The sequence below is a fragment of the Schistocerca americana genome, chromosome 8 (genome assembly GCF_021461395.2).
Source record: "Schistocerca americana isolate TAMUIC-IGC-003095 chromosome 8, iqSchAmer2.1, whole genome shotgun sequence".
Lineage (NCBI taxonomy): Eukaryota > Metazoa > Arthropoda > Insecta > Orthoptera > Acrididae > Schistocerca > Schistocerca americana.
In genome coordinates this window covers 171,061,250-171,085,575 of record NC_060126.1, presented here as the reverse complement: position 1 = coordinate 171,085,575, position 24,326 = coordinate 171,061,250, and the positions used below count along the sequence as shown (strand labels likewise).

General features: G+C 40.0%; 1 protein-coding gene across 4 annotated transcripts in view; it reads right to left on the bottom strand.

The window, feature by feature from the left end:
* LOC124545347 (ankyrin-2-like) overlaps window positions 1–24,326 on the bottom strand; it is a 102,125-nt gene that overhangs the window by 33,174 nt on the left and 44,625 nt on the right. For all 4 annotated transcript variants that reach the window (XR_006967607.1, XR_006967608.1, XM_047124246.1 and 1 more), the window contains one exon: window positions 6,691–8,032. Coding sequence is in view for 2 of the 4 variants with exons in the window: in XM_047124246.1 (XP_046980202.1) it covers window positions 6,691–8,021 (1,331 nt within the window). In the remaining 2 variants the exon portion in view is untranslated. The remainder of the gene's footprint in view (window positions 1–6,690; window positions 8,033–24,326) is intronic.

The following is a 24,326-nucleotide window of genomic DNA, read 5'->3' as shown; positions in this document are numbered from 1 at the left end:
TTTCAGACTGATACCGTTGAAATGTATCAGGAAGGCATCCAATTCCTCTTCATTGCACGTCCGTACTACGAGGGCATCATCACGATAATGGTACCATATGGCTGGTCTTTTACTCACAGTTTGCAACACCTGTTGTTCAAAGTTCTCCACAAAAAAATTGGCCATAGCCAGACTAAGAGGACTGCCCACAGGCACCCTGTCAATGTGTTCATAAAAATCATTGTTGTACTGAAATAAGGTCGCGGTGAGGCAGTGTCTGAATAAAAGTTAGGAGAATGTTTTACACACTGACCATTGAAGTTTTAAGTAATAGATTACATGGATAATGATCTGTATTTTTTTCCCTTCTCTACTGGGTATGTACACTTCATATTCATAATTAACATTCAATTGTTTTCTCCTTCTCTTGCACATCCGCACATTGTCACACAAATCATACCCAAGTCTTCAATCTCAAGTTCTTTTTTGTTTCAACATTCAATAACATGTGCCTCACAGATCTCTTCACTCATGTATTCTAATGAAAAACTCTTATTTTCTGTCCCTCCATTTAATTTTTGAACACTGTTCAACAAAATAACGTGTATGAAACCTTCAAACTCCAACTCTTTTCCACCGCCCATCTCTCTCACGCACACAACAGTTTATTCTAATCATGAGCATCTTATTCCTTCATCTACAGTCCAAGTTGTGCATTAAGAAGCTTTTCATTGCATTACATGTCAATACCTTGTGTACAAAATTGGTCCCAATATGAAGAGTGCCTAACCTAGCATCAAAAACAACGAAGTTACTTTGATTTCCTCACACTCTGAAGATCATTCATTTTTTCCTCCAACTGTGCCTACATCAATCCACAGATTTCCTATGACCCACTATATGGCATATGACCATGATAAGCTGCTATGTAACACATATTACTCTTGGATTAGCAACTTGGGCAGCGTAATACCAACACTCTACAAAAATGTTTCTAGCAATCGGTTCTGGTCAGTGGTAAATTAACTATGTGATCACACACATGACTCGCTTTCATTTCAACTAGTAATTGCTTTTCCAAGCTTACGTAAAATACACATCCTTTATGCAGACACATTCAAATCACCACCTAAGTTATGTGAAGTTTTTGGTGTAAAAACTGTGATACACACTGGCATACTAGGAAGAAGCAGAAACAGGGAGCACTTTCACGTCGACAGTCATTTACATTTTAGGTCATGCTGAAGAGACCAGAAACTAATACGTTAGCAATTAGAAGGAGGCTATGCATGAAAGAACAACCACTATTAGGCACTAAATGGTATATCAAATAAGTCAAACCATTCATACAACAAATGTCATGAGGAATTATCATTACTTGGAAAAGTACTTTAGTGCAGAATCCATAAAAGAAATTATCAGCCTTCCTCTGCCTATAGTCTTTGGTTTTTGAGTGATTCTTGAGATTCTGTCTGTAACTACTTGCAAACTCAAAATGTAGCTTATGTTATGACACAAGAGGAAAAAAAATTATATATAGAGGGAAACTTCCATGTGGGAAAAATATATATAAGAAACAAAGATGCTGTAACTTACGAAACGAGAAAGCGCTGGTATGTTGATAGACACAAAAAAAAACACACAAACACACACACAAATATTCAAGCTTTCGCAACCCAAGGTTGTTTCATCAGGAAAGAGGGAAGGAGAGGGAGAGATGAAAGGATGTAGGTTTTAAGGGAGAGGGTAAGGCGTCATTCCAATCCCGGGAGTGGAAAGACTTACATTAGGGGGAAAAAAGGACAGGTATACACTCGCACACACACACACATATCCATCCGCACATACACAGACACAAGCAGACATTTGTAAAGGCAAAGAGTTTCGGCAGAGATGTCAGTCGAGGCGAAAGTACACAGGCAAAGATGTTGTTGAAAGACAGGTGAGGTATGAGCGGCGGCAACTTGAAATTAGCGGAGGTTGAGGCCTGGCGGATAACGAGAAGAGAGGATATGCTGAAGGGCAAGTTCCCATCTCCGGAGTTCTGACAGGTTGGTGTTAGTGGGAAGTATCCAGATAACCCGGACGGTGTAACACTGCCAAGATGTGCTGGCCGTGCACCAAGGCATGTTTAGCCACAGGGTGATCCTCATTACCAACAAACACTGTCTGCCTGTGTCCATTCATGCGAATGGACAGTTTGTTGCTGGTCATTCCCACATAGAAAGCTTCACAGTGTAGGCAGGTCAGTTGGTAAATCATGTGGGTGCTTTCACATGTGGCTCTGCCTTTGATCGTGTACACCTTTCGGGTTACAGGACTGGAGTAGGTGGTGGTGGGAGGGTGCATTGGACAGGTTTTACACCGGGGGCGGTTACAAGGGTAGGAGCCAGAGGGTTAGGAAGGTGCTTTGGGGATTTAATAGGGATGAACTGAGAGGTTACGAAGGTTAGGTGGACGGCGGAAAGACACTCTTGGTGGAGTGGGGAGGATTTCATGAAGGATGGATCTCATTTCAGGGCAGGATTTGAGGAAGTCGTATCCCTGCTGGAGAGCCACATTCAGAGTCTGATCCAGTCCCGGAAAGTATCCTGTCACAAGTGGGGCACTTTTGTGGTTCTTCTGTGGGAGGTTCTGGGTTTGAGGGGACGAGGAAGTGGCTCTGGTTATTTGCTTCTGTACCAGGTTGGGAGGGTAGTTGCAGGATGTGAAAGCTGTTTTCAGGTTGTTGGTGTAATGGTTTAGGGATTCTGGACTGGAGTAGATTCGTTTGTCACGAAGACCTAGGCTGTAGGGAAGGGACCGTTTGATGTGGAATGGGTGGCAGGTGTCATAATGGAGGTACTGTTGCTTGTTGGTGGGTTTGATGTGGACGGACGTGTGAAGCTGGCCATTAGACAGGTGGAGGTCAACGTCAAGGAAAGTGGCATGGGATTTGGAGTAGAACCAGGTGAATCTGATGGAACCAAAGGAGTTGAGGTTGGAGAGGAAATTCTGGAGTTCTTCTTCACTGTGAGTCCAGATCATGAAGATGTCATCAATAAATCTGTACCAAACTTTGGGTTGGCAGGCCTGGGTAACCAAGAAGGCTTCCTCTAAGTGACCCCACGAATAGGTTGGCGTATGAGGGGGCCATCCTGGTACCCATGGCTGTTCCCTTTAATTGTTGGTATGTCTGGCCTTCAAGCTTTCGCAATTCACAAACCCAATCATCCCGGCCGCCCCATTGTAGCTGGTTACCAAGCCCCCACAGAACGTATCTCTGCCTATGTAGATCAACACCTTCAACCCATTACATGCAGTCTCCCATCCTTCATCAAAGACACCAACCACTTTCTCGAACGCCTGGAATCCTTACCCAATCTATTACCCCCGGAAACCATCCTTGTAACCATTAATGCCACTTCCTTATACACAAATATTCCGCACGTCCAGGGCCTCACTGCGATGGAGCACTTCCTTTCACACTGATCACCTGCCACCCTACCTAAAACCTCTTTCCTCATTACCTTAGCCAGATTCATCCTGACCCACAACTTCTTCACTTTTGAAACTCACCCACCTAATCCTTCACCTACACATCAACTCAGCCAATGAACACACCCGTCAACTCCTATCCTTAATACAAGTCCTCAATCTTTCCTCTCCCGCATCCACACCGGCTGTTCAAAGCATCCTCCTACAGGCCAACCGCAAATTAGAACAGCATGCCATCCTCCACCTCAAAAAATTATCCAATCTCCTGGTTTCCCACCTCCGGAAAGGCAACTCACTCACCCTTCACAACCTTTCCAGCAAACCTCAACCTCCTCTCATTGCACACAAACCCAGTCTCTCCCATCTACTCAATCTCCCGCTTCCAGCTCCACTCCCTCCAAAACCTCAAAATTCCAATCAACGCAATCTGGAACCACAACACCCCAATTCAGTAGTTAACCTTTCCTCCAAACTTCTCTCCCAATCCGAAACCTCTGTCCTATCCAAAAGCCTCACCTTCAGCCCCACTCCCAGATTCAACCAAACAGCCCTCATCAAAGATTTACTGTCCTACACTCATACTCTCTGCTGGAAATATCACTTTGCCACGAAGAAAAATGATCCTAATCCTACTTCTAATGATCCAACTCCCCAAGACACGATCCAAATTGAACCCTGCCTGGAACAGTTCCGTCCTCCGTCACAGCGGGACCCACTTCCTCAAAATCACCCTCTCCAAACCTTCCAGGAATTTCTGACTTTCAGCCTTGCTTCTCAATCCTTCTTAAAAAACCTTAATCCTACTCCCAACATCACCACTGCTGAAGCCCAAGCTATCCGTGATCTGAAGGGTGACCGATCCATCGTCATTCTTCCGGCGGACAAGGGTTCCACAACCGTGGTACTTGATCGTCGGGAGTATGTGGCTGAGGGACTGCGTCAGCTTTCAGACAACACCACATACAAAGTTTGCCAAGGTAATCCCATTCCTGATGTCCAGGTGGAGCTTCAAGGAATCCTCAGAACCTTAGGCCCCTACAAAACCTTTCACCTGACTCCATCAACCTCCTGACCCCACCGACACTCCGCACCCCTACCTTCTACCTTCTTCCTAAAATTCACAAACCCAATCACTCCGGCTGCCCCATTGTAGCTGGTTACCAAGCCCCCACAGAACGTATCTCTGCCTACGTAGATCAACACCTTCAACCCATTACATGCAGTCTCCCATCCTACATCAAAGACACCAACCACTTTCTCGAACGCCTGGAATCCTTACCCAATCTATTACCCCCGGAAACCATCCTTGTAACCATTGATGCCACTTCCTTATACACAAATATTCCGCACGTCCAGGGCCTCGCTGCGATGGAGCACTTCCATTCATGCCGATCACCTGCCACCCTACCTAAAACCTCTTTCCTCATTACCTTAGCCAGCTTCATCCTGACCCACAACTTCTTCACTTTTGAAGGCCAGACATACCAACAATTAAAGGGAACAGCCATGGGTACCAGGATGGCCCCCTCATACGCCAATCTATTCATGGGTCACTTAGAGGAAGCATTCTTGGTTACCCAGGCCTGCCAACCCAAAGTTTGGTACAGATTTATTGATGACATCTTCATGATCTGGACTCACAGTGAAGAAGAACTCCAGAATTTCCTCTCCAACCTCAACTCCTTTGGTTCCATCAGATTCACCTGGTTCTACTCCAAATCCCATGCCACTTTCCTTGATGTTGACCTCCACCTGTCCAATGGCCAGCTTCACACGTCCGTCCACATCAAACCCACCAACACGCAACAGTACCTCCATTATGACAGCTGCCACCCATTCCACATCAAACGGTCCCTTCCCTACAGCCTAGGTCTTCGTGACAAATGAATCTGCTCCAGTCCAGAATCCCTAAACCATTACACCAACAACCTGAAAACAGCTTTCACATCCTGCAACTACCCTCCCAACCTGGTACAGAAGCAAATAACCAGAGCCACTTCCTCGTCCCCTCAAACCCAGAACCTCCCACAGAAGAACCACAAAAGTGCCCCACTTGTGACAGGATACTTTCCGGGACTGGATCAGACTCTGAATGTGGCTCTCCAGCAGGGATACGACTTCCTCAAATCCTGCCCTGAAATGAGATCCATCCTTCATGAAATCCTCCCCACTCCACCAAGAGTGTCTTTCCGCCGTCCACCTAACCTTCGTAACCTCTTAGTTCATCCCTATTAAATCCCCAAAGCACCTTCCTAACCCTCTGGCTCCTACCCTTGTAACCGCCCCCGGTGTAAAACCTGTCCAATGCACCCTCCCACCACCACCTACTCCAGTCCTGTAACCCAAAAGGTGTACACGATCAAAGGCAGAGCCACGTGTGAAAGCACCCACGTGATTTACCAACTGACCTGCCTACACTGTGAAGCTTTCTATGTGGGAATGACCAGCAACAAACTGTCCATTCGCATGAATGGACACAGGCAGACAGTGTTTGTTGGTAATGAGGATCACCCTGTGGCTAAACATGCCTTGGTGCACGGCCAGCACATCTTGGCAGTGTTACACCATCTGGGTTATCTGGATACTTCCCACTAACACCAACCTGGCTGAACTCCGGAGATGGGAACTTGCCCTTCAGTATATCCTCTCTTCTCGTTATCCGCCAGGCCTCAACCTCCGCTAATTTCAAGTTGCCGCTGCTCATACCTCACCTGTCTTTCAACAACATCTTTGCCTGTGTACTTCCGCCTCGACTGACATCTCTGCCCAAACTCTTTGCCTTTACAAATGTCTGCTTCTGTCTGTGTATGTGCGGATGGATATGTGTGTGTGTGCGCGAGTGTATACCTGTCCTTTTTTCCCACTAAGGTAAGTCTTTCTGCTCCCGGGATTGGAATGACGCCTTACCCTCTCCCTTAAAACCCACATTCTTTCGTCTTTCCCTCTCCTTCCCTCTTTCCTGACGAAACAATCATTGGTTGCGAAAGCTAGAATTTTGTGTGTATGTATGTGTTTGTTTTGTTTCTATCGACCTGCCAGCACTTTCGTATGGTAAGTCACATCATTTTTGTTTTTATATATATGCTTGTGTCTGTATATGAATTTTGTGTGTATGATTCTGTTTGTTTGTGTGTCTATCGACCTGCCAGCGCTTTCGTATGGTAAGTCACATCATCTTTGTTCTTATATATATCACACACAAACAGAAATGAGAAAATATCATTGTGTTCTAACCTGCTTTTGACTGTTGTTGTTCCCTTTGTGCTCAATCTGTGTTTAGCAGGGGGTTTTGGAGATTCCTCTATCACAATGACTTCAGAGATTTTTGGTGATACTCCATTCAAACACACACTATCTGCACCAGTCTGTACAGTGATTTTTGGACTTTCTCCATTCAAACAAGATTCCTCAACAATAGCCTCTATAGGTCCCTCATAGGTAGAGCAAACAGAATGTGTTGGTGATTTTGTATCTAAATGGGATCCCTTGTCAGCTGCCTGTACTGGGACTGTTGGTGATCTTCCAGTTAAATGAGATCCCTCATCAGTAGCCTGTACAGGAACATTTGGCGACTGCCCATTTAAATGAGATCCATCATTAGTAGCCCGTAGAGAACCTTTTGACAATTTTTCATTTAAACAAGATGCCTTATCAACAGGCTGTAAACGTAATACTGCCATAAATCCCTGTAAACAAAGTTGCTCATCAGTAGCCTGTAAAAGAACTTTTGTTGATTTTCCATTAACATGAGATCCCTCATCAGTAACATGAGACCCCTTGTCAGCAGCCTTTAATAGGACTGTTGGTGATTTTACTTTTAAATAAGGTACTTTGTCAAGAGCTTGTATTGGGACTTTTGGTGATTTTCCTTTTACACGAGATCCTTTGTTAGTAGTCTGTATGAAGATTTTTGGTGATGCTTCATTGAAAATCCACATCCCCTCAGCCCCTTGTAAGGGCATTTTTGGTGTTGCTATTTGAACACTAGATCCATGTCCTGAAGTTTGTACAAAACTTTCCAGTTTTCTTTTTTTTGCACTAGATTCCTCTGTGGCCACTTGTAGGGAGTTTGGCGACATTTCTGTAGAGTGCTCTACATTTGCATCTTGTACAGTTTGGGTGTAATTCATCACAGCTGCAGTCCTCTTTTGGTTCTTAAATGAGTTGTGCACAGTGATCAATGCATTTGCAGCCATTTGCCCTTTAGACATGTCCAGAATTAACTGCTCCTTACATTTTTGCTCCAGGACAGGCAATTTGAGCTTTTCTGCTGCTAAAAGTAACTTTGGTGCCATACTCTGCAGCTTGGGAACTCTGTCAGTGTACATGAAAATTACAAGTTGCAGCAGCACATCTGCCTCGACATCATGCAGTTCGATGTGACAGTGCTGTCTTCCATTTTTTAATATAGCAGCAAAAAATGGGCTTCGTGCAACCAGCACAGTCTTGTGGGCCAGCACCTTGAAGTTGCCAGCATGCAGAGTGATGTCTGCATTGAACCCAGAATTGAGCAGTGCTGCCAAGTCATCTGCCAGACTACCCCTCTGATTTCCTTGGTCACCCATTAGAACTGCACCTGAAATGCGAATTTTAACAGCATTATACAACAATAATCACTTTTCTTCCAATAGCTTCACAAATTTTTAATATTATTAACTATTTTATGTTCAAGCGAGACTCTATGGAAACATTCAGGACGTAAGCATTACTCTTACGCGCTAAGATTCTTAATGATTCTAATAGAACATACACACTTTTAGCTCCTGAGACTCAAAGGAATATGATTGTTACTGGTAACAGTGCCAGTTTATGTTACAATGTTGATCTTCCTTACCAGACAACATGCATAGATTTGGCCCTTAAAATTAAAACAAGATAAAATTTCGGTGTACATGTTCCATCTAAATGGCTAGATAATTTCTAGACTAGGAAAAAATTTTCTCCCTCTTCATAGTTTTATTAATTTTCTGTATTTTGCATGAATGGGAATTGGGTGATTTGTAAGTTCCTCACTCAATCAATTAATTGACTGCACTTGATACAACTGCCAACACCTTTTCATTTGGTCATACAATAAATTCCAGTGAAGATAAAATGCCAAGTACTCGAGGAATATGTTACGAGTTGATTTACTCACAAACTTCTCTCTTTTACCCCCAGGAAAAAAGAAAGAAAAAGTATAAATCAGGTATGTATGGTGACCTTTTTATCCATAATTCAATTACTGCAGCACAACCAGAAATCAAAGTGCAAGTACTTGCAAACTAAGTTAATACTGTGCACTTCCGCTGTATATGACATTTAAAAAGTGTAAATGATAACACCACATGATTTACACATCAAAGAAATTTTTAAATTAGAAATTGGGAGGGGGCAGTGCATTTCAACTAGGGGCACCTTTAAACAGTTTTAATGTCTCACTACATGAACCTCTCTGTCCTTGGCCAACAGGTACACTCAAGTTCCACAACTGGACAATAGCTGACAATGGGGTCCTCTCCATTTTATCCATAATAGGACTGCTATTCAATAAGTACTGTTACATGGTGGACAAACGAAACCTCAGTTCTGTTTTCAACAGTGCATTTTTGTTACTTAATATCAATCAAGGTAAATGAAATACGTTCACTTCATTAATTAGGAAATTCTGCATTAAATGCCACATAAATAATGTCACACACATTGTTAAAAGAAGTAACAGTGCTTTAATCTTAATGGCTGCACATGTGGCAAATTTCAAGAAACCATTGGGGGTCATTTCAACACCAGGCCATTTGCATAATTATTTTGGCAATAATGTATTACTATTTGGAATAACAGATGAAAAGTACATTGTTTCTGTTAAGCTTGGTTAATATAGTGTGCTTTTGCAAAAAGCAAGTGTGTTGAACCATAAGCAAGTGAGTAAAAACTTGGAAAGGTGAGAAAAGTGACAAAAGATTTTATTATAAAAGCAATGAAAGCAAAAAAAGATCAGATTACAAAGGTCGTACATCAGTATAATACGGGGTGCCCTTTAGAATTGCAGATCTCTTTGGGATGTACTGTCCTGCTTTATTTGAGATGTTAAGAAACAATAATATGAACTATATTAAGCTGAACAATAGCAATTCTTAAGTTAAAAATACAAATTGTTGAATTAATTATAAACATAAATGATAGCTTACATAAGAGTGTGTAAAAATACTGGGTTCATGGACACAGTGTAGATGGGATGTATATAAAATAGCTAGGATTAACTTGGCCAAAAGTTTCAGCAGGTGCTATCAACAGCTTTTGAAAACCTGAAAGAAGTAAATTATCAAGAGCAACAACTATAAATAAAGTAAATGTTTCCACAATATCCTTTCTCCCTGGAGTGGTAGTTCTATAAGGTTTGCAGAAGAGCTTCTGAGAAGTTTGGAAAGTAGGAGACAAGGTACTGGCAGAACTGAAGCTATGATAATGGGTTGTGAGTCATGCTTGGGTAGCTCAGATGGTAGAGCACTTGCCCGCGAAGGGCAAAGGTCCCGAGTTCGAGTCATGGTCCAGCACACAGTTTTAATCTGCCAGGAAGTTTCAAAGTAAATGTTGCTGCAATGCTTGACTATAATGGATGAGCTGTTCATTCAAATGATATCGCAGAAGACTGAATTCACAACCTGGATGTAGTTGGTTCCTATAATGTTGAAGTGAACTGTACAACTAAATATGAACCTAGAATAAGCAATGAAAATGAAGCTGTCTGGCAGATTCCAGTTGCAGAAGCAAAAAGTAAGTTGAGGGGAAGAAAGAAAAGTCAATATTTGCTTAAAAAAAGAAAGAAAGGAAAAATACTTAACTGAACTGGAAAGCCTTAAAAAATTCAAAAGAAATGAAGAGTGGCTTTAAAGAAAATGAAATCTGAAAATAAACAAACATGCAAGGCTACGAGGAAAGTTATACTGTGTGAATCTTCTTACACTGAATATGGTGCAGGTCCTTTACAAATTTGATTGTTAAAATGTGGACTTAGGTAAATGATGATGAACCTGTAGAATTTGCAGGAAAGAACAGCAAAGAGCTATTTTTAAGGCAAGTTGAAGTGAAAGAAGGAAAAATCAATGAAAGATTCATGTGGACAATTCTACTTCTATTTATTGCATTTGGTATCACTAATTTTGTTGTGTTTGTACCTCTAGGTATCTTATACATCTCTTACACCAATAAAATACACAGTGAGTTGATCTAAAAGTAAGAACAGCTAAGTTGATATTAAGAGGCTGAAATGAACTCCAGAGTAGGAGTAATTTCAACAAAAATTGGACCGTTTGTTTATCGTTAGGTACTGTGATAAGAAGCTACAAACTATCCAACATTCTGTAGTAATTACAAAAGCTATTTACAAAAAAAGTCATGTTTCATATGATTATATTATAATCTACAATTTGGTGAAATGTGCCCCGTTCTTCCCTGTAGGAGGAGGACATTTGTGTTTAATGTCCCACCAACAATGACGTCATTAGAGACGGTGCACAAGCTCAGATTAAGGAAGGACAGGGAAGGAAATCAGCAGTGCCCTGTCAAAGAAACCATTCTGGCATTTGCCTGAAGCATTTTAGGGAAATCACGGAAAACCTGAATCAGGATGGCCAGACACAGGTTTGATCCATCCATACTCCTGAATGCTAGACCAGTGTGCTAACCACTGCACCATCTCACTCTGTCTCCCCCCTATAAGAGGAGTCTTATGTCTTGTACATACACTGCCCACTTTAAGTTTGTTTCATTACATCTTTGCCTGCTACATCCCAGTGACTTAATGTCTACTGAAATGTGGCTGCATGCAGACAGTTTCCAGATAGGTTTACATTAGTGTACAGAATACGTAGTTTAATAACAAAGGTACAAAGAAGGTGGTCACATGTTTGTTACACCAATGGAAGAGAATCACAGAAATGGGGTAAGTATGTGGCACAGCTTAATGGCTACTCTCATATTTCCCAACACTATCATCTTACAACTACTTCATTAATGTGCAGTATTATCATTTTTTTTTAGAAATTATAGCAGAGTGATTTCATCTCAGATCATACAGGGCACGAGTGAATGTGTCACATCAGTATTTCAAAGTTTGCTGAACAAAAAATATGTCGAAGTTCCGCATGATACTTCTCCAAAACTAAAATATTTTGATTTTCTGGTGATTTGTTAAAACACTACACATTTCTTTAAATGAGAACATTAAAATAAACTATGAAAATTTGTAACTATTTGCAAATTTCAAAATTATGTTTTGAAAATATGAACAGTCAAACTGTCTTGAGAAATAATAAAGTGGAAGGACTGCTAACTGTCAGCTACGACATTGCACATGAAATACTTAAACTGTCAAAATATTTGTACATAAATATGGAAGAACCTGAAATTTTTTGGTTTTTAGTAATTATTTTCTCCAAAACCCCATCTTAAATGTTCTAAAAATTTCATGGTACGTTATTTTGTATCCCGCCTGAAAAGCAGCTCATGTGTCTGCTCCTGAGATCTGTGAAATAGGCCGAATGAAGGAAGCGAGTAGAAGCAGGTGAGCTAAAGTACTTCGGTACTGCAAGTAAAGTTAAAGCACCTTTACTGGTGTATAAACATATACAAATACATTATTTAACTTTTGGTACAGATGAGCACGTAGGTGGGAAGCCGTTCATGTATCAAAGCTAACAAAGGCCAAGTCTATAATGGCTAGCCCCCCTACAAGTAGAAGCTAAGTTGCTAGGTCGTCTGCTCTTGATCAACTGGGCAGAAAGCAGAGCGGCACTCGTTGAGCTCCAAAGTGTCAGCTAGAGGGTGCTGTGGTTGGCGTAGTTCATCCACTCTCGTAGTGCCAACCTACGAGTGTGCACCAACGCTGTGGCATCAGAACTATCAATACCACATGTTAGTTGGTCATTCTACTCAGGGAATGTGCAGTGAGTATGGGAAATACTTGTCTATACAAAATGTGAGAAAAATTTTAGGTAGACTTAGCTCTACTATAAAGGCCAAAAAGTCATGAGCATTTAAATATTTAAATTGACTGTTAATTTTAAGTAAATGTCATGCAAACCTGGTATTTATGAATCAAAATAATTATTTTACAGCATTGTAAGTGAGTGGAAATACAATTCACAATTTTATTCGAAAGCATTTTATAGCATACATTAGATATATAGAATATTTATACCCATTTTTCTTTTTATGATGATATTCACAAATTATTATTGTCCTCTGTCATGATTTTACTACTTTTCCATGAACTAAAACTGCCTACAATGTAACAATCAACACTGCACTGTTGAAAAGAGTTTTTTTTTTCATCTGCTTCTCATTGAACTTGTAAAGCCAAGCTGAATTTGCAATCGGACAAGGATGATCCACCAACAGCAGTACTTGGAAAATGGGAACTGCACACTGGTCTGTTGAAGATGGCTATTTGAAAGCATTAGCAGGACCATGAGGTATTATGAAGGAGATGTTTATATCATATCTTGCAGCTCCTGAGACACACTTATTATCTGTCCCACCCCCGCACTGATTGTCATACACACAAGAAATGAAATGGATCGCTACAAAGTCTTCTAATGTCTACTGTGGTCTCTGCATTTCACACAAAGTAACAGGATGCATTTCATGGAGAACTGTTCTCGCAGTATGTATGCCACTCCCGTTTGCAACCCAGTAGTGACTTGATTGATATCCTACCACAGGCTTCACAGCAGGCAACTCTTCCCTATCTTTTAAACAGAATTCTCTTAATGTGCTTTCACTTAGAATTAAGAGTTTCATGTTCATTACTAAAGTTGATATTGTGTGTAAAAATCCAGTAGCATCTCTTATAACATCAACAGCTTTGTGCTGGATTAAATCTTGTTGAAAGATGTTGTCTTGATTCATGTACTACAGTGTTGACCAAGCTCATAAAGATGCAAGTGGTTCTTAAAATGAGATGCTGCACTATCAGTCACATGTGTAGGAAATGCATGGCCTCTAGATGCTAAGTCATCAATTATCATGCTGACAGCATAGCATGCATGTACACTGTCATGAATGAGATAATCACTGACAATAGCAAAACAGTGTGATGATCCAAGGAAGTGAGCAACATATGTGAATATTGATACCTGTGATGTGTGCCTGTGGTAGCTTTGAATTTCATTCTGCAAAGCAACAGACCAGTTATCAGCAAAGTCGAAATGAAGAACTAAAGTTCCAGGATTCTGGGATGTGGCTGATTTTATTTCTGCTATGGCCTACCTCTGAAACCTCCAGATATGATGGCGAGCTATTCCTTTCATGACCAAATGCCTAACCTCTGTAACAAACTTCTCTGGCTCTTCTGTCTTCTTCAGCAACTCTCCTCCCTCCCACAATACATAGTTTACGTCACTGTCAGTATTCTGAAGGTTTAATGCTTCAACAGTCATCACTTTAGCACCAGGACACATTGCACACTCCTGCAACCAACATTTATCTTGCAGCTCCTGACACACAAAAGTATCAGGTCCATCTCTGTGTACTTCTTTCCTGTGACACTGCTTATGGCCAAAGAAACAAGTTTCAAAATAGTGCAGTAAATACACGTGCACACTTCCTTCACTGGCTGGCATTTTACCCATTTTGGTCGTAGGAAGTAGAATTTAGTGAGGCCAATTTTTAAATTCTGGTTCACCTTTTTCATCAGGAGAAAAGCTTCTACTGTTGATCTTGTCATATTTCTTTTTACCTATTTAATTTTTTCACCATTTTCACTACCAGAGATAACATCAGCCTGGTTAGAACTTTGCCTGTTGCAGTCTTTGTCATCACACAGAGCATCAGTAAGCATATCGTCTTGCAATGGATGCCCACAGTAAGAATCTAGGCTTGCCCAAATACCTTTCTCATTTTAAGGGAATCTTCCGTCGATTCTTGGTAGAACAACATTATAATAAATGAAAAGCACCAGTTTACTTTTGTTCTACAATATTACTTTTATTGTTAACCAGTTTTCGGCTTACAAGGCCACCTTCAGACACTTACTGAGCATTATCACCAAAGAAGTTCTTTATTTTACAAGCTTTTGAAATCAAATAATGTAAGGAAGTGAGTATGTATTTCAGCACCTGCTGCTTAGAGTAGCAACCTGGTATCAGTGTCAGTAACTGTGCCTTCTCAGTATAGGTGGCTGCTGAGGTAGCATCACATTTCATAAACATATTCAGGTTCTGCACCAAGTGCATCTACATTATACACTTCACAAAGTTTTGAAGATGTTGCTTGTGTAAAAATTGTTTAAATTTCTTCCACTTTTCTTTTTACATACTGTTTTCTTTTTGTGCTTTTTATCTTTCCTAGATATTTAATGGGGAATATAGTAGGGGATACAGCAGAAACACTAATATTCAACACACCAACAGCTTTACACCCAGGAATATAAACATGTGCACTGTCTGCACTGTCGTCTTCAGCTTCACACTCTAGAGATAGTGATTGTTCAGATGGGTTGTCACTAAATTTCTTCTTGTAGTGAGCATAGCAATTCCTGCAAAATGGATGTGATGCTAATACCATTATTTGAGGACCAAGATATTTCTGCAAAACCTCTGACAGATTTCTAACGATTCTGAAGCATTTTCCACTTTTCTTGAACACCATCTTCTTGTGTCTTTTTGCATTGTTCACATACCTCACTCTTTCACTACTGCATTTCGTCATTGACGTATCTAACAAAAAGTTCAAACCAAACAAAAACTCGATGCATAACGGAAAGAGCACTGCCAACATGCATATTTTACACAAGAAATTTAGTGATGTGAAATGTGCAGAATGTTGACAAATTTTTAACACTTTACACAGAAATATATTGCCCTTACTGAATACTACCATATTAACTAAACAATATTTTGTGTAATTCTCAAATACTTTTGGACAGGAGTTTCCGAGTAAATAATTCGTAAAATCTCATAAAAATGCAATTTTTTAAATTTTTGGTAATAAATATTTACATAATACAGATAGTTGAAGCAGGGAAGATACTGTTTATAATTACATCGGTAGTATTTGATAATATGGCAGAAAAGTTAGTGTTCTGTGACTACTGAAGTTACAACAAATATTAAGTGGAAAAAAACTTAGATTTCTTAAGTTTGTAAGTTAAAGGAAGCCCATAAGTGCACGGGTGTCAATTAAATTTCAACACATTTCGAAGGAGCTTTAACATAAAACATCTGGCAGGTCTCCATTACTTTTGGTTTATTAGTTATAATTTTTTTGTTCTCTACTGTTTTAAGAGTTATTTACAAAATATATGTTTTTCAAAGGGCTGTACCATTTACAAAAATTAAGATAAAACGAAAATACTCTATTTCTTACACTCATGATATAGAGGTCTAATATATATTTTTTCCAGAGAAATTCATGACCATGAGTTTACATGAACTGCTTGATTTGAGATGAAATCACGCAATAGCTTTTATAACTATATTTCTTTATTCATTTTTACCTTACAAGGAGACATTACGGAGTGGAAGTCTTTGATTTTCTTCATAGGTATAACATTTAGAGTCCACTGAGACACATCAATTTGTACAATGCAATCCTTTAAAAAGATATGCCTTTGAAGAATGGAAAATCTGTGAGCACAAACATTTGCAACTTCTTAACATAGTCATTGGTAGTTTGATACGTAGCATAAAAGTATTCAAAACCTGAAGTTTCTGGCTTGAATTTCACCAGTAGCAACTACCTATTTTTTTTTCACTTTTGTTCAGATTCAATACTTATTAACAAATAGACCTCTTCAAGAGACACCGCCTTATAGTAGTACTGTCTACGCGAGTGGAAAGGGTTGCATGTTTGAACAACATGGGGATAATGCTACTTGCAGGGTCTACCAAGCAGGACAGGTCTCTGGGAGTGTGCCTCACATCATATCTTCCTATTCACTGTCCTTCATTCATTCACATTTTTGAGAAAAGGGGATATGAACTGTGACGGCTCTAGAGAAAGCAATTCATCCAGGGGGGAGGTTACCCCAAAATCAAAAACAATGGTCTTCCAGATTGGGAGTTGGCAAGCGTTACCCCTATCACAGAAAACTTGTTAACAGTAAACAAATTACAAGAAGCCTTGGAATCCGATAGTACAAAACGGACAAGAAGTGTGAGAACATAGAACATGGAATATTCATAGTTTATACGGACCAGATGCTTCAGTCAACCTAGTCAAAGTCATTGAAAGATATAGCATGGATTTAGTTGCTTTACAGGAAGTATGTTGGGAGAATACTGGTATCACCAGTGTCAAGAACTATACAATCTTTTATGGAAGTGGTGAGACAGGACACAAACTGGTTCAAATGGCTCTGAGCACTATGGGACTTAACATCTGAGGTCATCAGTTCCCTAGAACTTAGAACTACTTAAACCTAACCAACCTAAGGGCATCACACACATCCATGCCCGAGGCAGGATTCGAACCTCCGAACGTAGCAGTCGCACGGTTCCAGACTGAAGCATCGAGAACTGCTCAGCCACAGTGGCCGGCGACATCAACTGGGTAAGAGATTTTTATCAGTGGCCCCTAGAATCGCTGGATTAAAAATAAGCAAGACAATATGTGAAATGTCATTTGTGAACTGCTAAGCACATACAGAAGAAAGCACATGCCAAGTGAAAGATGAATACTGCATGCAGAATTGAAAGTTGTCATGGGCTACATTGCAAAAGCAATTTTAAATTCCTACTGGGTGATATGAATACTGAAGTGGAAGAGAAGGTGTATTGCATTCAACAATTGGAAGACACAGTTTACATTAACTCAGCAATGACAATGGCTTCATGTTCATAACATTTGCAACATCAAAAGAGATGTTCATCAACAGCACAAATTTCCAGCGGCAGGATGTACATTAAGGAACCTGGGTGTCACCAGATGGTAAAACAGTTTATCAGATAGATCACACTGCAATTGACATCCAAGCAAAGAAATGGGTGAGGGATGTAAAAACGGCATGGGGTGCAGAAAACGGTAGTGACCACTTCCTAGAAGACAGCTGGCTACAAATACAACACACATCCAGGGTCAGAAACAATCTTAAGAAAGTAGTATGCTATCACGTCGATGCACTCAAAGATATTAAGAGATATCAAAGCTATCTCAGCAACCACTTTGAAATTCTGCAGGAGAATGATTAAAAAAAGGAAAGTGTAAGACGTGCGGAGAGAAATCAAGGACACAGTAACTAAGGTGGCAAATGCAGCCATCAAGAAGCAGATAAGGGGCAAGAAGACTTGGTTTGGGGATGAATGCATTAAGACATTAGCCAAGAGAAAAGGAGCCAAAAAGAACTGGCTTTGAGGCACATATTTTGTTCAACGCAAAGCACAGTTCAAAGAAGTTAGAGAAGTAGCTCGACAATCCCAAGGAGAGCAAAGAGTGTACATCAAAGGAATGATAGGGGAAGCCTAACAAGATTTCATGGGGAAAGAGGTACAAAAGATGTAACGTAAAGTTAACTTCTTTATAAAGGGATACCACAGCAGCCAAAAATTTGTTAAGGACAATAATAGGACCACACTCAACAATGAGTTCAACATTGCTGAGAGATGGAAATAATGGAAACAACACTTCAGGGAGCTGTGATGAACCTAAAGGTGTGCTTGAATTTCAACCTTCTAACACTGTAGATTTAAATTATCCACCACCTACACTGGAGGAAATAAAGATTCAAATAATGAAGCTGATGAAGACCAAGAGCCCTGGAAAAGGTGGAATCCAGAAAGGAGGAGATCCCAGAAGACTGAAAGACAGCAATCATCTGCTCTATACACAAGAAATGCGACCAAATGGACTGCATCAGCTACAAAGGAATTGTCCTCCGTAGCGTCTGCTATAAGATCTTGTCCAAGTATATACATGATAGAATCCATCTGTTTAAAGAAGGAGTGACTCTTGAAAATCAATGGGGTTTCAGAAAGAGCTGTTGACTGTCGACAACTTCTAGGTGCTGCAACAACTCATTGAAAAGGTGTGGGAGTATGGAGAAGACCTACATTTTATGAAGGCATATGACGGCATCCACCAGGAGAGCCCAATGAATTGCCCAACAGAGTCTGGATGCTCAAGAGACTTGTCATTCTAGTTCGAGCTTGTCTCACTGATGCCAAAGGTAAAGTGAAGCTCGGGAACTAAGTCACGAAGAGCTTTAAGGGTTGAGACAAACACATGGTGTGCTATTTTCAACCTGGCACTCAAAAGGATAATGAGAGGAGCTTTCCACCAGGAATCAAAGTACAGGGTGAGAAAATCAAGTCACACATCTCACATATGCCAGTGATGTATCCGTGTTGTCCAGATCTACAGAAGAAGTGAAGCATATGAGAAACAGTGTTGGGGCAGCAGCAAGCAGAATTGGTCTCCTTGTAAATCAAGCAAAGACTGAGTATCTGATGATGAGCAAGACTCATACCCATTTGAGAGTCCCACTCTTCTCATTTTCAAGCGAAAAATCTTAAAGAGCATCTAGTGCGTAGTATAAAATGAGATCGCTGGAGAAGGGAGAGTCTGGCACAACTGTGAGCTGGATGAAACCTACAATACAACAAACATAGTAGGCCTCCCCCATGAACCATGGACCTTGCCGTTGGTGGGGTGGCTTGCGTTCCTCAGCGATACAGATGGCCGTACCGTACGTGCAACCACAACGGAGGGATATCTGTTGAGAGGCCAGACAAACGTGTGGTTCCTGAAGAGGGGCAGCAGCCTTTTCAGTAGTTGCAGGGGCAACAGTCTGGATGATTGACTGACCTGGCCTTGCAACATTAACCAAAACGGCCTTGCTGTGCTGGTACTGCGAACGGCTGAAAGCAAGGGGAAACTACAGCCGTAATTTTTCCCGAGGGCATGCAGCTTTACTGTATGGATAAATGATGATGGCGTCTTCTTGGGTAAAATATTCCGCAGGTAAAATAGTCCCCCATTCGGATCTCCAGGCGGGGACTACTCAGGAGGACGTCGTTATCAGGAAAAAGAAAACTGGCGTTCTACGGATCGGAGCGTGGAATGTCAGATCCCTTAACCGGGCAGGTAGATTAGAAAATTTAAAAAGGGAAATGGGTAGGTTAAAGTTAGATATGTGGGAATTAGTGAAGTTTGGTGGCAAGAGGAACAAGACTTTTGGTGAATACAGGGTTATAAACACAAAATCAAATAGGGGTAATGCAGGAGTAGGTTTAATAATGAATAAAAAAATAGGAGTGCAGGTAAGCTACTACAAACAGCATAGTGAACGCATTATTGTGGCCAAGATAGACACAAAGCCCACACCTACTACAGTAGTACAAGTTTATATGCCAACTAGCTCTGCAGATGATGAAGAAATTGAAGAAATGTATGATGAGATAAAAGAAATTATTCAGGTAGTGAAGGGAGACGAAAATTTAATAGTCATGGGTGACTGGTATTTGAGAGTAGGAAAAGGGAGAGAAGGAAACATAGTAGGTGAATATGGATTGGGGCTAAGAAATGAAAGAGGCAGCCGCCTGGTAGAGTTTTGCACAGAGCATAACTTAATCATAGCTAACACTTGGTTCAAGAATCATGAAAGAAGGTTATATACATGGAAGAATCCTAGAGATACTAGAAGGTATCAGATAGATTGATTATATAATGGTAAGACAAAGGTTTAGGAACCAGGTTTTAAATTGTAAGACATTTCCAGGGGCAGATGTGGACTCTGACCACAATCTATTGGTTATGAACTGTAGATTAAAACTGAAGAAACTGCAAAAAGGTGGGAATTTAAGGAGATGGGACCTGGATAAACTGACTAAACCAGAGGTTGTAGAGAGTTTCAGGAAGAGCATAAGGGAACAATTGACAGGAATGGGGGAAAGAAGTACAGTAGAAGAAGAATGGGTAGCTCTGAGGTATGAAGTAGTGAAGGCAGCAGAGGATCAAGTAGGTAAAAAGACGAGGGCTAGTAGAACTCCTTGGGTAACAGAAGAAATGTTCAACTTAATTGACGAAAGGAGAAAATACAAAAATGCTGTAAATAAAGCGGGCAAAAAGGAATACAGACGTCTCAAAAATGAGATCGACAGGAAGTGAAAAATGGCTAAGCAGGGATGGCTAGAGGACAAATGTGAGGATGTAGAGGCTTACCTCACTAGGGGTAAGATAGATACTGCCTACAGGACAATTAAAGAGACCTTTGGAGAAAAGAGGGCCACTTGTATGAATATCAAGAGCTCAGATGGAAACCCAGTTCTACGCAAAGAAGGGAAAGCAGAAAGGTGGAAGGAGTATATAGAGGGTCTATACAAGGGCGATGTACTTGAGGACAATGTTATGGAAATGGAAGAGGATGTAGATGAAGATGAAATGGGAGATACGATACTGCGTGAAGAGTTTGACAGAGCACTGAAAGACCTGAGTCGAAACAAGGCCCCGGGAGTAGACAACATTCCATTAGAACTACTGATGGCCTTAGGAGAGCCAGCCCTGACAAAACTCTACCATTTGGTGAGTAAGATGTATGAGACAGGCGAAATACCCTCAAACTTCAAGAAGAATATAATAATTCCAATCCCAAAGAAAGCTGGTGTTGACAGATGTGAAAACTACCAAACTATCAGTTTAATAAGTCACGGCTGCAAAATACTAACATGAATTCTTTACAGACGAATGGAAAAACTAGTAGAAGCTGACCTCGGGGAAGATCAGTTTGGATTCTGAAGAAATATTGGAACACGTGAGGCAATACTAACCTTACGACTTTTCTTAGAAGAAAGATTAAGGAAAGGCAAACCTACGTTTCTAGCATTCGTAGACTTAGAGAAAGCTTCTGACGATGTTGACTGGAATACTCTCTTTCAAATTCTGAAGGCGGCAGGAGTAAAATACAGGGAGCGAAAGGCTATTTACAATTTGTACAGAATGCAGATGGCAGTTATAAGAGTCGAGGGACATGAAAGGGAAGCCGTGGTTGGGAAGGAAGTGAGACAGGGTTGTAGCCTCTCCCCGATGTTATTCAGTCTGTATATTGAGCAAGCAGTAAAGGAAACAAAAGAAAAATTTGGAGTAGGTATTAAAATCCATGGAGAAGAAATAAAAACTTTGAGGTTCGCCAATGACATTGTAATTCTATCGGAGACAGCAAAGGACTTGGAAGAGCAGTTGAACAGAATGGACAGTGTCTTGAAAGGAGGATATAAGACGAACATCAACAAAAGCAAAACGAGGATAATGGAATGTAGTCGATTTAAGTCGGGTGATTCTGAGGGGATTAGATTAGGAAATGAGGCACTTAAAGTAGTAAAGGAGTTTTGCTATTTGGGGAGCAAAATAACTGATGATGGTCGAAGTAGAGAAGATATAAAATGTAGAATGGCAATGGCAAGGAAAGTGTTTCTGAAGAAGAGAAATTTGTTAACATCGAGTATAGGTTTAAGTGTCAGGAAGTCGTTTCTGAAAGTATTTGTATGGAGTGTAGCCATGTATGGAAGTGAAACATGGACGATAAATAGTTTGGACAAGAAGAGAATAGAAGCTTTCAAAATGTGGTGCTACAGAAGAATGCTGAAGATTAGATGGGTAGACCACATAACTAATGATGAAGTATTGAATAGAATTGGGGAGAAGAGGAGTATGTGGCACAACTTGACAAAGAGAAGGGACCGGTTAGCAGGACATGTTCTGAGGCATCAAGGGATCACAAATTTAGCATTGGAGGGCAACGTGGAGGGTAAAAATCGTAGAGGGAGACCAAGAGATGAATACACTTATCAGATTCAGAAGGATGTGGGTTGTAGTACGTACTGGGAGATGATGAAGCTTGCACAGGATAGGGTAGCATGGAGAGCTGCATCAAACCAGTCTCAGGACTGAAGACCACAACGACAACAACAACAGTAGGCCTGATGAGAAGCAAGCGGCTAGAAAGGGCAGGACATGTCGCTCGGATGAATGAACACCAATGGCCCTTGAAATCCATGGATTTTACTCCCTGTGCAAGAAGACCACTAGGAAGACCAAAGAAAGGGCGGAGAGATGGAATCCATGAGGCTCTGCTGTAGATCAGCATTGAGTGTGTGTGACTGGTTATAGATGGCACAAAACAGAATCCAGCAGAAGAAGAACCTCATAGCTGCACATGGTACTCTGCACATGATCACCTGAAGTAAAGTATTAACAAATGGAAGCGTTAATCAACAAGTACTGAATCATAACTTTCAATAAAAATAATGTCTTTTTTTTAATTACTACTTGCATGAAAATACTAGTAATCACAATAAATTAAAATTTTGTACTAAAATGAAAAACTCCAAATAGAAAATAAAATACTCTTAATTCCGAAAATTGAACAATTATTAACATTTACTTTTTTTCCCTCAATATACCATTTTACATGCCTGTGTCAAAATTAATTTTTTTTCATACAAGCAGTAATTAACAATTAAAAAATTATTTTTATTAAAAATGACTATTCAATAATTGTCAATTAACATTTCTATTTCTTAATTCATGTGGTATTCAAATCAAAGCAAAAAATGATGTCACCAGTGAGATTCAAACCAGAGATATTACATAAAATTGCATGGCTTTTTCGCTGCTACACATTTTTGAAGCTACCAGCAACTATGTTAATAAGTTATAAATGCTTTGTATGTAACAGCATTTGCAAATTCTCTAATCTTCAAAGTCTTTTTTAGTTATTTTGAGAATTGTGTTGTGCTATTTTAGGAGGTTTATGTCCAGGCATTGTATTTCAAATCGTATAAGTATGTAGAAAATCAAAGAGTGCCAATCCGTAAGGTCTACCTGATAGATTAATAAAATAAGAGTCCTCATTCTTTATTCTTAAATAAATCCAACTACACAAATTGTGTTTTACAGATAGAAGCCTCAAATTATGTCAAATAAATGTTTTTGTTAATTTCACACTTTCTGTCTTAAGAAATTACAAACAAATACAAAATGCACAATTTACTGTAAAACTGTATTACATTTATATTTCTAGTTTTATACTGTAATACGCGATACATGCTGGAATTTGTTAAGACAATGTATTTTTGAAACTTTTATTCATTATGGATGAAGATTTCAAGAAAACTTTAATGTATTTTTGATTTAGTAATTCTCTTTATTTTATGATGAAGTGATCTTTATACTGAGGATGCTGACTTGCACGTGTGTCTTGCGATCGACTGTGTAACTTTCCTCATTGCATCTCCTCCAATTTTAAATGTAGTTTTATGTTACTTTTTTACAACTACTGACAAACAGCACTTTGAAGAACTACAATGAATAACTTCATGGTATCTTACTGTAATTTGTAATACCATTATTGGAATCATTTTACAGTGTAATTTTATACTGTGGAGCCTGATTCTTCCTTTCCTCAACTTAAATCTGAAGATGCAAGTCAGGTGAAAGCTGGCCATTCATTCATTACAGAAAACTCTGATTTGGAATAAACTTGTAGATAAGGCAGCAATTATCCTTGTGAAGGCCTATTTATGAAGTTCCAAGAAGTAGTGTTTAATGAGGAATCAAGAAATACACTACAGATCCCTATGTATAACTTCCAAAGGACCATGAAAACGAGATTAGACTAATTACAGTGTGCACAGGGAAGTTTAGGAATTAACTCTTCACATGCTCCATATGTTAATGAAAGAAGACAATAGCCCAATGTGTGGTGCTGTATGAATTACCCTCTGCTACACACTTCCCAGTGTTTATGGAGTATATAATGCAATTATAAATGAATTAAATATATACCACGTCCTTGTTAAATGAACACGTTTGTAAATAAGCAATATTCTGCGGAACATAAGGAGCTGCCCAAAAGCTAATTTTTAGCTTTCGTTCAAATTTATGTTCACCATATATCA